At 37.2% G+C, this 13,588-nt stretch overlaps 1 protein-coding gene across 6 annotated transcripts in view; it reads right to left on the bottom strand.

Moving 5' to 3' along the window:
- The window catches only part of cdin1 (CDAN1 interacting nuclease 1), an 84,056-nt gene that overhangs the window by 50,128 nt on the left and 20,340 nt on the right, over positions 1-13,588 (bottom strand). For 3 of the 6 annotated variants that reach the window (XM_058749056.1, XM_058749054.1, XM_058749055.1), the window contains exons 3-6: positions 7,530-7,575; positions 5,011-5,075; positions 3,567-3,627; positions 1,121-1,193 (exon numbers count right to left, since the gene is read on the bottom strand). In XM_058749056.1, coding sequence (XP_058605039.1) covers positions 1,121-1,193; positions 3,567-3,627; positions 5,011-5,075; positions 7,530-7,575 — 245 coding nt within the window. Of the gene's footprint in view, positions 1-1,110; positions 1,194-3,566; positions 3,628-5,010; positions 5,076-7,529; positions 7,576-13,588 lie in introns of those variants that run through there. The other 3 variants (XM_058749058.1, XM_058749060.1, XM_058749059.1) reach the window with 3 other exon arrangements.

Raw genomic sequence — 13,588 nt, 5'->3', positions numbered from 1 at the left:
CCATAACTAAACAGATCCGGCTGTGTGTTTGCCACAGCATCAGGTCAGTGAAGTCTTGTGATTTATAATGAGTTTGCAGCAGACTGAGGGTGGGCTACGTCACACAGTATTGCCTTGTTCTACACGCGGCAGGAGCGCTTTGACAAGCAGTGGATAACAGCGCTCCAAAGTAATCACACGCTTGACTTTGACATACGAGTGCACGCATGCACTGGAATCTCTCTGTTGATTAAATCCAGCACACGTGTCTCTGACGCGCTGTACTTCTGCTCTCTGTGTGTGTGTGTGTGTGTGTGTGTGTGAGAGCGGAGAGGAAGATGGCGGACGCTGCGAGTATTCACTGAACACTCAAAGCACAAGCGTCGTCCACTTCTACTGACATTCAGCTGCTAAAAACTACAGAAACACACACACACACTAGTGTGAGGTCTCCATCTTTACTCCTGTGCATTACAATGTTTGGAAGACAGATTTCACCTGAAGCATTAAGAGACAAAACAGTTCAGATGTATTGTTTTGGCCATCAACCATAACACAACAATAATTATCATTAAATTACACTAAATGTATCGCCCCTATTAATGCAAGCTTGTTCTTGTTTATTTGCTTTTTTTTTTGCTTTAGCATTCATTTATGAAATCAGTATTTCAGATTTTAAACAATATTTTGTTCGCTAAATAGTTTATTTGTAAATAGTTAATTTGATGGAGATCCCTTTCATCTTTATTTGGCCCTCTAACTCTAGCACTCTCTATTATAAGTAAAAAAAACCTAACCTAACACGAGCTTCTCTAATCTTTTTGTATTTTGTATCCGTTTTCGTTTTATGCTGGAGTTAAGCAAAAACAGAAAACGGCAAGCCGCACACGTGTGTGGTATATATCAGATGAAATAACCGATCAGCTCTCACCATTGATCAGCACAGATAAATGCTCTGCATGTGTTTCTGCAGGATGTGTGTCTGACGCAGTGAGTGTGTGAGCAGGAGAAGAGGGTTATAAATAACACAGCCCTGATCTGAGCAGCGGTTAAGTGGTGGGTGGCCTGCAGGACGCTTAATTGTCCCTCATGTGCCGCAGGTAATGCTGTCCCTCATTAGGAAATAAACACCTCTACTCACGGACTGAAGCCTCGCGCTCCTCCAGAAAACACTCCACGATCAGACGGGCCAGGAGAGCCGGAGACAGGTCCACCTGACAGAGACAAACACACACCTGCATTCACTGATCATCAATACTCGATGTGTAATCCATCTGCTTCAGACGGTGTGGTGTGGATTATTGTGATGTTTTTATCAGCTGTTTGGACTACAAACCTGATGAAGAACCACTCATCCTGATCTCAGACGATCTGAGGGTGAGCACATGTTCACTTGTGACTGAACTACTGCTTTAACTTTAAAGTAACTCATAGGTAGACTGACTGTTGATGACGCTGGTTGTGCATAAATGGTGTTTAATGAGTGGTGTGAGGTTTGATTCTGAACACAGAAGTCATCATTAGATGGTGTGAATGCTCCAGAGCTGACACTGAATAATGACGTCTGCGTGAGGGTCGCCGCCTCATTCAGGTGCTCATTCTCATCGTTTTCAAATTAATCATGAGCGGATCTCTCCTCTGAAGCGTGTGAGTAACGTTCATGAAGCTCCAATCACATTCATCACTCTTTAATCAGGTTAAACAACAGACACTGGACTGGACTCACTGGAGTTTGTGTGTCAGATCGCAGACGAGCGATGGGCTTGAATTCTCATCAGGTTTTATAGTGTAGCTCAGTTGGCGATATATATTGTGCCATAAAGCGCTATGACTGTAGCAATTAGCGGCGAGCGGAGCGCCATGAGAGCACAGCGTAAATGTGAAGTAGCGCATTAAACTGAGTCATGAGACACTTATGAGGAAGAGCGTTCAGATCCTTCAACAACAAACTGTACGTCAGTTCGGCCCATTCACAATCACAGCTCCTGTGCTCCCTCATACATCACAAACAAATACTTTTGTTCATAACTATTGGGATTTAATGATATCAAAATCTCACGATACAATAATATTGTGATATGAAGTCCACAATACAATATTTATTGCAATATAAAATAAAAAAAAATAAAAAAGACAAATTATTCTATCGAATGCACTTTGAGAGTTCAAAATAAAGAGCTGCAACCCATGTTCTTCACTAAGAAAACTTAAGTCAGTGAATTGACTTGTAGCTGAACTTTAAAGGAGACTCAACATTATAAACCAATCTGTCATATAATCCAATAATGAGATCGTATGGCTGTTTAAAAGATGACAATACTTAAAGGCCACTTATAAATATTAAGACCACATTATAGAACCATTCTTACAACAAGACTCCGCATCGTCACTTCTCAGTAAAATACCACTCAGAAGATGCAGATCTTAGTTTCAAGATATGAGACTCATAATAACTATGGCAACTGTAATTACATGGTGTTCATAGGTTCAATTATTCATGAAATAATATATTATAAAGTATTTTTTCATCAGACAACATGCATGCATTATAATGTCTTAAAATTGACTTAATATATTATAAATACAGGTTTTTAATAAAAATTATTTTACTTATTTAAAATAAGTTTAATAAACTGTAAACCTCTGTTGTGCAGCACTTTGTTTGCCAAAAAATAAATGTTTAAGTTTTATTTGATCATATTTTAATGTTTCATGCATTCATTTAATTAACTCTGTTTTTGATAAATGTGTATTAAATCATAAAACACAGAATCCAGCTAACAACAGACAACACAATTTCTGAATGAACAAATAAAATAAATAAATTTAATAGGGCCTTATCATTAAAATGTTTGTAAATCATTTTAAAAAGTATTAATTTAAATGATTAGACATGCTTTTGATTATTAAGAAATAAAATAAAAAGCACAATAAAGCAATAAATAAATTTAAAAAATAAAGTACAATAAAAAAAAAATATATAGAATAAAATAAATAAACAATAAAATAAAAAAATAAAATAAAATAAAAATACAAATAAAATAAAACAAAACATGCATTTGGGAGAAGATAGGTTTCATGGTTCCTGCAGTAATGAATGGAGGCTGTATCATTATTTCTCATGAGATCAGTGTGAGTAAACGCCGCTCTCTGATGATGACAGGAGTGTGAGCAGATCAGCCCGTAATGAGAGAGTCTCACTGTAATTCACTGACTCGCCCACACAATCCCACACACCCTCAGATCCACCACTGACACAGAATCACTCCAACACTTACTGAAGCTTCTGAAGCAAGAGAGAGCTTCAAAATGTAAACAGCACACCTGAATAAAGATATTAACCACTGACCTCTGTGTCAATAACAGAGCGCAGACGCATTTATGAATGTCACTTATGATAATGACACCGAACTATTTTTCCATGAAGGATAATTGCACCAAATCATTGGTTAATAGGCCGAACCATTAGCCCAATTTTTATAAGTACTAACAGACTGGGAAAACTCCCAATGAATCTTTGAATCTTCTGGGTTAATTATGTTTGTGCAAAACTCTGCTGGAGAATAATAAAGCGTGTATTTCAGTACCTGGTTGGCGAGCTCCAGCAGAAGCGGGGCCGTAGGACGAGTCTTGGCTTCGCTGCGGTACCTTCATTACCACAAAGAACAACAATGAGAAGAGAGGACAACAAGTCAGGACATGTCAGCTTCCCTGATGGATTCAGCCTCTACGGCTCCAAAACCCAAACCAGACGAGGCCCATCATTAACCTCAAACCACAAAGCCCTCACAGATCCGCCGCGCTCGCATCACAATAAGAGCTAACAAGCAACGTAACGCAGCTTTCCTTCAGATGCGAGCGTGTTTGTCAAAAGTCAGATCATCTGGTTTCGTCTGATTTGGTTTTTGGGACCATAACAAACAGCAGCGTCCCACCTGAGCTTTATTATAACGGATCTTTCTACACCTCCAACAGGTGTCCATGACCTTAAAACCCTTCCGCTTCAATTACTCTAATTATTAACAAAAAAATTTGAATAAATAAAAATATGGACATACATACAAATACACACACACACACACATATACACACACACACACACACACACACACACACATATACTCACACACATACATACAAATACATCTAAATTACAAATACAACTAAAGTAATGAGTTGTAGCAGATGTTGAAGGAGAAGCATCATCAGTGTTTAAAGCATCCCAGGATGCATCTGGTGAATGTTCAGAACAAGCAGAGACACAATACATGACCAAAATCAAACTTGATTGAGGGTCGTGGACCATTTTATATTATATTAAAATGAAATAAGTAAACATAAATGTAAAGAACTTAAAAAAAATAATAATAATAATAACTTTTTTTTAAATTAAATAATTTAATATTTTTTGGTTACATTTCAATGAAAAAATAAATAAATAAATTACATTACATTCATAATATACATATAAATATATATATATATAAACACCATAATTGAAGATATGCTCCAATGGCTAAATCAGAGTCTATAAAAGGTCAACTTTGACCCACAAGCTCTGGTTTGGGCATCTCTGATCAAGACGCTCAGATATGGTCTGTTTGATCACTACATTACTCCCAGACTTTAATTTACTTCATAGTTTTTCACTGCACTATTATCTTAAAATGTGAAAAATAGTCATAATAAACAAGGACAGTAAATGCTTTTATATGCATTTGAAAAACACAGAAAGGCACACACAGAGCAACAAAGGAGATACTTTGTTTCATTGTCAACTGGTTCATGGAATAATTGTTGACTTTAGTGATTTTATGGGTTTGATGTATTGTGTATGCGCTGTATTCTCATGAAGATAAATATTCATGAGAATAGATGATATATATTCAAGGAGTAGGATCAGCTGGAGGTCATTATGCACTGCATTCTGCTGTCTGATCACTGCATTTTTAAGAAGCCACGTCAATGTTAAACTCTTCAAAATGCATTTCAGGAGCACATGAGTGTGATGTGTGTAGGGCTGTTTCTGACCTCTGGTAATACGCTTTGACCACGTCAGGAGCGTGATGCCTCCCCATGCTGCGCTTCATCCTCTTCTGAAACAAACACATCAGAGCAGGAACTTAAACCAAAGAAACTGATTTATATACATGTGTATGTAGAATATCAGCATCATTAATCAGTCATCGTGTGTGTTTTTGACTTTGCTTTAGCTACTCAATATATCTGCATGGCTATCAGGAGTACCTGATGATATTTACATGTGAGAGCAAAGAATGAACACGGAGTGATGCAAAAATACACCTGCAGCTGAGCTAAACTAGATGAGGAGGATCAAATGATATTACAGAGGGTTTGTTTGGCACAGCGCAAAGTACAGTTTGTGTTTATAACTTGAGACATTGATTTGGAATCAAACTGATGTGTCTGGACTAGCTGTTTTATAATACTGTTTAGACTGTTTTGAACTCAGTGGTTTAAAAGGGTGAATCTGGCAAATGGCATTTTGATTCGAGTCCACCAAGCTAAAAAAAACAGGAATTAAGATGGGATTATTAAAATAATAACCAATTTTGTTTACACTACCATTGAAACGTTATTTTTTTTCTGAGAAATTGTTACTTTTAATCAAGGATGCATTAAATTGATCAAAAGTGACAGTGAAGACATTAACAATCAAGATTTCTATTTCAAATAAATGCTGTTCTTTTGAACTTTGTTTATCTGTGAATCCTGAAAAATGAAATGCATCACGGTTTCCACAAAAATATTGTGCAGCACAACTGTGTTCAACATTGATAATAATCAGAAATGTTTCTTGAGCAGCAAATCAGCATATTATTATGATTTCTGAAGATCATGTGACACTGAAGACTGCAGTAATGATGCTGAAAATACAGCTGCGCATCACAGAAATAGAGAATGGGAACGTGATGTCAGCAACGCACGGCATTCTGGGACTTTGGGACACGGACACTACAGGAGAGACTGGGTAAATAGTGGAGGTAGATGTTAAAATTTATATTAAACCGTTAGAAACACAGAATGGAGAACACTTGCTGTGAACTGCTGTATCTGCTCTCGTGACCGTGTTCATAAAGCAACCGCTGATTCATTGTTCAGCAGTTCTTTGTGAGAAATTGTATTTGTTCCATTTAAGTCCAGTAAAACTAATTAGGTGTAGTGCTTTCACAATATAATTCATTTCAGAGCCGATTTGAACTGGAATCAGGGCAGAATATCCTGTGATGTTCACTAGACGTTCTGAAGTGATTAGAGAAACATATGAAAGATGCAGAGGACTGTTATCGAGAACCACTGAAATACACGATCAGCTGGCTGAGATCAAGCTCTAGTGTGTTTACTTTGTCTGGCAGATACATCAATGCCACCTAGTTATTAAAAACTGCAAAAGAGAAAGCAATTTGGTCCTGTGTGTGGTACGATGATTTCTCATACGGACAATGGCCGTATGATTTCTGTGTATCATGTTGTTTGTGTGCCGTGTCCTGGCCACACGAATGAACGCAATGGATTCAAATATTAGTCCATTTATTCTAAGCAAATGCAAGCAGCTCTTAAAAATATTAACGCAAACACAGCTGTTTTTCCTCTGGTGATTTGCATTTTTTTGTCACTGTACGCTACTTAGCGTGTCCCTAAACGTGGCGGTGATACCCAGAATGCTGTGCGCAGCGACGTAGATTTCCATTCTCTATAAATTGCAGTTTAACAAATATTCACAAAGAAAACAGCTGTTTGAAATGACAACAAAATTTCACAGTTTTTACTGTATTTTTCATCAAATGAAAGCAGCCTTGATGTGCAGAAGAGACGGCTTTCATTGAAAACAATCTTCTGAATGGTAGTGAGGTGTCCCTGTACTGCGATGCAAGCCGGCTCGTCCTGCGATGTGTGTACGAGCGCTCGCGGTGGCTCTGAGGGTCAGGTGGCCTACGCTTTCATTTCCTCTTCTACTAAACTACAACCACTCCTGCTTTCATTTCTAATGCGATTCAGCGGCGTCTTAACCCGAGGACAGCGAGAGCGGCGCTTAAAAACAACTTATTTAAAAACTACAAAAGTAATTCTGCGGAGACACAGCGAGTGAGTGACAGCTGTCGGCCGGATGATGAATGGCTCTATTTTGTGCCTCTGCAGCCGTCTGCCTCCGCAGCAGCCGCCATCGATCATCATCGGCTGTCAGACGCCCAAAGCGGCCGCGACAGCGCGAGTCAGCAAACATTTAGCACACCGAGCCGCTCTGCACCGGGAAATTATTATTGTCAGAATAATAATGGTTTAGCATAATTTATTACAGGTCCGGCAAATAAGCAGCGGCTCGATGTTATTAGACAGATGGAGGGGCCGGGTTGGCAGAAGTCCACCGAGACTCAGGCGAGAGTGTGTGTGTGTGTGTGTGTTTGTCGGTCGGGGGGGAATCCTCCAAACCAATCAGAGAGTTGGCAGTTCAATTACACAGAAATAAGGGGACATTCATCATTCAATTAGGCAGCTGTCAGGCCGCACAAAGGAAGAAAACTTCTAACCTGGTACTCCTGGGAGAAGATGCTCAGAAGAGTGGACGGAGGAAGACTGGAACAAATAAAAGAAGGACAAAGTTAATTACCAGAGTGCATTGCACGCAGACAAAGAGAGAGGAGTGCTTCAAAGCCGCGAGCGGCCGGCCTGTAATCTGCAGGAACATGGAAACAAGTGTGGCAAAGCTGTTCCAGATGAACGCCCCGGACAGATGAGTGGTGCGAGACGCAGGATTACAGAGCGCCGGATCCCTGAAAAACCGGAGGAATATAGTGTTGTATGAGCGGCTGTTGTGTCACACCTTTAGACCTCAAGATCTCACTCACAAAAGCACAAGACCCCCGCGCCGCTGATGCAGCACCATCTGATGCTCAAATGCACACTGTATATCAGAACACTTTTCATTCCGGAATAGTTCATTTTAAATGGTTCTTTATAATATGTACTAAAGAGTATGTTGTAATATCTGAATAAATAAATGTATACATTTAAAATAATGGTTTTCTATTTTAATAATGGATATATATATATATATATATATATTATACACACATACATACATATATACACATATATACACACACACAAGTACAAAATACTATATTTGATTTGTAGTAAGTATATTTGTAATTCAAGTTCATTTTAAGTTCAGTTATTTCTAGATTAAGCATGGAACAGGGCCAACTAAAGTGCTGCACAACAAGCAATAAAATACAATAAAGAGAGGAAAAACTGTAAACAAGGACACTATAATGGAGTATAAATTTAACAGGCTCTTAATAAAAAATAGAATATACAAATATAACCGAAAACAAACACACACGTTCATTTTTGTTAAAAGTGGGGACATTCATAGGCGTAATGGTTTTTATAGTGTACTTACTGTATGTGCTATTGTCCTACACCAACCCTACACCTAAACCTACCCCTTACAGGAGACTGTGCATTTCAACTTTCCTCAAAAAAACCTCATTCTGAGTGATTTATAAGTGTTTTGAAAAGCGGGGACATGGGTCAATGTCCTGAAAAGTCACCTTCACCTTGTAATACCTGCCATACCCTCGTCATTATACACATCTATGTCCTGACTTCACAAAAACGCGCTCACACACACACACAAACATATACATACATATATATATATATATAAAACAATCACAAAACTAATTCTTAAAAATGCTGTTTGAAATAGTTTAAGATGAAGTCTGTCACCTTTTAAATTTTCATTCATTTTGGTGACTTTGCGGGCCTTAAAATCATACATTTCCCTGATATTTTACGTTCAAGTTTTAATTAAAGGTTCTGAATCCTGGAGGAGCCGCAAAAGCATTTAGAGATCAAATCCAGATCAAACTATGAAATATTCCTGATGACTGAAACAAAACTGCTCAAATGAGTCACTAACATACTGACATCTGATTCGTCATCATTATCATTTCCTGTTTTATATGATATTATTTCCTGACTTATGTTCTTTTTCTTCTGCATGTTGGTTTTACCACATGACTTTGATTTGACAGCTAGTTTTTCAAATATTATAATCAGTTTGTTTTCTCTAAGAAATATTAGAAAATAGCATTATTCGAGTCAGTGAATATGCATTTATAATGGACAAAAAATGAGCAGCACGTGTTGACCCATTTCTTCCTTTACGTCATAAATTTCTTTGTTTTATTTTTTCAGATTCTCAAAAGCATCTGTTTATTTGTATGTATAAATCTATTTCTGAGCCCACTGTGTGTGCATGTGAATTATATGGCGGTCTGCAGGCACTGACACGGACGCCTGAGTCCCGTCAGCAGCTGGGCTGTTTGGGATGATGATGATGATGATGGCTGGAGTTTGTGGGATATCGGGAACATTCCCACTGCAGCCGATGGCCTTTGAACGAGGAGCCTTTCATGGCAGGAAGCTGCGGCTCCCGAGGGCCGCTCAATTCCACGGATGGCCATAAGCTACATTCATCTTCAGCGGCGCTCAATGTCAAACACCTGCGGAGGGCATGCACCTGGAAAACAGATCCGACGGGAATATCCCGCACTCCAAACCCTCCTCCGCTCATTTATTCAGTGTCTGAGCCGCTCTCGGTGCTGATTGGACAGACTAGCGCAGAAATCAAAACAAATGAGCGCAACAGCACACACAGAACGTTATAGATGCATACTGCGGCAGAAAGAAAAAAAATTATAATATATGATTTAGGTACACAGCATTGCACGACCAAGATATTTAACCCGAATATCAACGCGATTGCAATGTGACTCTGATTTTATACAATAGTAGTTCAATAAACGAAGTTAAAATGAAGGGACTTACATGTTAGACACAACATTGACTGTTTTGTGTCTCCGAGCAAGCAACACAGTGGTGTTTCGTTACTGAATGAATCCACGCTTTTGAACGAATCAAGTGAGTCAATGATTCAGAAACCAGTCACTGCCCTGGTTTCTGAACGAATCTGCCGTTTGAATGAATGCCGCCACCTACTGGTGGTTTGGTTTTATATTTAAAAGTATCATTGCATTTTTCCCAACATTTCTTATTTGTATGTTTAAAAAAATATATTTAAAACATTAATCTTATGAAATTATTTATGCATTTGAAATTTTGCAGTGTAAATGCATTTATAGAGAATATCTGTAACTTATTACAATTCCTCCAATCTGGACTGTTTAATCAATTTTTATGTAAATATTGTTCTGTTTTTTTGCACTGAAAAAATGTATAGATTTTTGTTTGTATATGCTGTCAATTATAGTTCTTAGAAAGAAAATCGGAATTGGCAAAAACTGGAAATCAGAATTGGCCAAAATTGCAATCGGTGCATCTCTATAAAAAACTAAAACCGAAAGTGCTTTCCACATCCTTGCTCACCGCATCCGACAGAATTTTTATTGATTTATTAACTGATTTATATAATAATAATTGTTAATTGTGTAATAAAGTTCAGCACTATTTTCCAGTGAGTCGAAATTTATCATTCATATTATTGATTTTAAAAACTATCTGCTGAATATTCAATTATCAGCTTGTTTTCCCACCTTAGTTAATAATATGGGTTGTTATCAAAATTTAGTAAGTGTCACATGACTTCTGATTGCTTTTTCACTGCAAATCTCTGTCAGAGTAAACAACGCTTTACATTTGGCACCAAATACAACCAAGAAGCACCTCAACTCATCTGTCCAGTAAAAACAGCACAAAGAAGTGTCGTCAACACTTCAGAACTTCAATACCTTGAAAAATATTGATATTCAATGCCACAGGGAAAATTGCCACAACATTTAGGGCATGAAATATGAACGATGAGTTGACAAAATAATTTATTTTTAATCATAGTCAAAGTATCAGCTGAAGCCTGAGAACCATTAATAATAATAATAAATAATTTCCAAGACGGAACAAGTATATTACTATCTGTATACAACAACCGGACTCTAAATTAAAAAACAATGCATTTTATAATTCTATTTAGTGATGTACTTTCTTTACACCAAAGAACATTAAAATCATTTAGCTGAAAACTGAAACTCAAAATAAGTTGATTGAATAATCAGTTAAATTATTAAATAAACACTGCAAAACTGAGTTGTGTACAAACATTTGAATTGCACACATCAACGTTTCAGTGATTTACTCCAATTTGTTGTTGAAATATAATGATTTAAACAGTGGCTGTCATAAAGACTTATTTTATTCAAATGTGCATTATTTAAGACATCACTAACAAGTCAAGTAAAAATATAATGAATGTGTGTAATCAGCAAAATGCTTGTCTCTTCGTTAAACACATACGGTGTAGAACAAAGAGTGAGAAAACAGCTGCCGTTAGTGTATCGATACTGTGGAAAATGAGCATCGAAAACATGTCAAATATTCATAATCGATATGTATCAATTCTGTTCAGTATTTCTGACAACACTAGCCATACATTTTTCACAAAACGAAAAATAATCATAACCAATCCAAACAAAATGTAGTGATGGGGTTTGGAGCAGTGATGCTGCTCATAGGGTTGGGTATCCAAAACCGGGTATTCGATAAGACGCGTGCATTTAGATTCTGATTAACGATTCCTGCGTTCGCATTTTAATGTGACTTAAAAATCACATTAATCATGGTTTAAAAAAAAAAAAAAAAATCAGTTAATCAAAGAACAAAAGACAATTCAGTGATCTCGACTGAATATCTTTAATAACTTTAATTAACCCATATTTTATTTATGAAAATATAATTATGCAGTGTTTTTAAACATTTCATTACAATTTATGTGCCTGAAATATGGTTCAGTTGTATTTATTTATGCTATTGCTAATTGATGTGTTTGTTCCTGTTTTATTACTGACTGTTTACTTGTCTTTAACCCTTTATATTAGTTTAGTAGCTGTTTTTGCTGTGGTATTTTTGTTAAAAGCATAGGCAAAAGTTCCTCTTGCAGGCCTAAGTGTTCTGTAGGCTGCTGATTTTTGCTCATGTTGTTCAGCTGCAACAGAATGCTTTGTAAAAAAGACAGAATAAATGTTTTTTTTTTTAAATCTTATTGGAATCGAAACTATGAATTGATAAGAAACGGAATCAATCAAATTCTAATGATACCCAACCATACTCATGTGGGTAAGAAACTAAACGACCAACAGAAAGTGCTGATATGTAGAGCTGTTCACGCCTACGGTTGACTAAATCTCAAAAGAACAACACTAAGAAGTAAGTGAGAGAAATCAAAATCCCAAAGTGTTGACTGAGTTTTGGCAGTAAACAAAGCAAGCAGGAAGATCAGAGAACATTCCAGTCACGAGCGACCGCCGCACCGGCCAAATAACAGCCATTAGGTGAACACATCAACACCGGACCTTGACCAGCGCATTCACACATCTGCTAGGCTTCAGATGGATTACTCCATATAATGATCGTGATTAGGGCCTAATTGCTAAATCTTTAGCCTGTTGAGTTAAAAGGAGGTAAACTGCCCTTAATATCTGTGAAAACAGATCTGTGTCAAACAATGGACCGAACTTTGAATTATGGGCTTGTTTAGACGCACCGTTTAAGGTCTGAAAGGCTTTCCCACGAGTAAATATATCATCAGATGAAAAAGAGCTTCGAAAGGCTCTGCATCCGAATCAGCATCAACACTCCTTCAGCAAACACATGACAACCAACGCTACACACGCGTGTTCACTGCAACACTCACTACTGATCAGAGGAGAGCTGTTTCTGAATGAAGTCTCTTCAGCATTCACTTGATGAAAAACACTGTAAAAACACTGAAATATTATTACAGTTTAAAACTGCTGTTTTCTATGTGTTTTCCTGAATATTATCAATGTTGAACACAGTTGTGCTGCACAATATTTGTTGAAACTGTGACGCATATTATTTTTTTTAGAATTCACAGATGAATAGAAAGTTCAAAAGAACAGCATTTATTTGAAATAGAAATCTTTTGTAACTTTATAAATGTCTTTACTGTCACTTTTGATCAATTTAATGCATCCTTGATGAATAAAAGTATTAATCTCTTTCAAAAACAATGTCACTTTGAACGGAAGTGTATTTCCAGTGCATGACAGATAGATGTATCACTCAGATGAAATTTAGACTTCATAAGATCACAATAATTGACTGATAGCAGCCTTGAAAATGCATGTTTTCTGTTTCCAAATGAACTCCAATTTCATTTCAGCATTTCACTGAAGTCTAAGTCCAGCGCAAATCAAACCATGATGAACCTGTCAAAAGAAGAGCCGGCACTAATCCAGCCTCATCTAGAGGAGATTTAGTGAAGAGCACTCTGTTAGTGTTCAGACATCCAGAAGCAAACAAACATAGTATAAGCGTGCTCATAATCACATATTACTAGCACTATACAGTATTTAGAGTGTGCACAGCATGCACAAGTTCTGTATGAGCAACCACATGATGAATCTGTCCTGCACTGAAAAGATATTTATATATTCGATGAAAAAGCAAAAGCAATTGTACTCATCTTGTGCTTTATACAGTTGATGTCAAAAGTTTACATCCCCGTTTCAAGATTCAAACGTTCACTGATGCTCCAGAAGGAAAA

The sequence above is a fragment of the Onychostoma macrolepis genome, chromosome 17 (assembly GCF_012432095.1).
Source record: "Onychostoma macrolepis isolate SWU-2019 chromosome 17, ASM1243209v1, whole genome shotgun sequence".
Lineage (NCBI taxonomy): Eukaryota > Metazoa > Chordata > Actinopteri > Cypriniformes > Cyprinidae > Onychostoma > Onychostoma macrolepis.
The sequence above is the reverse complement of the archived record's forward strand: the minus strand, read 5'-3'. Positions and strand labels throughout refer to the sequence as shown.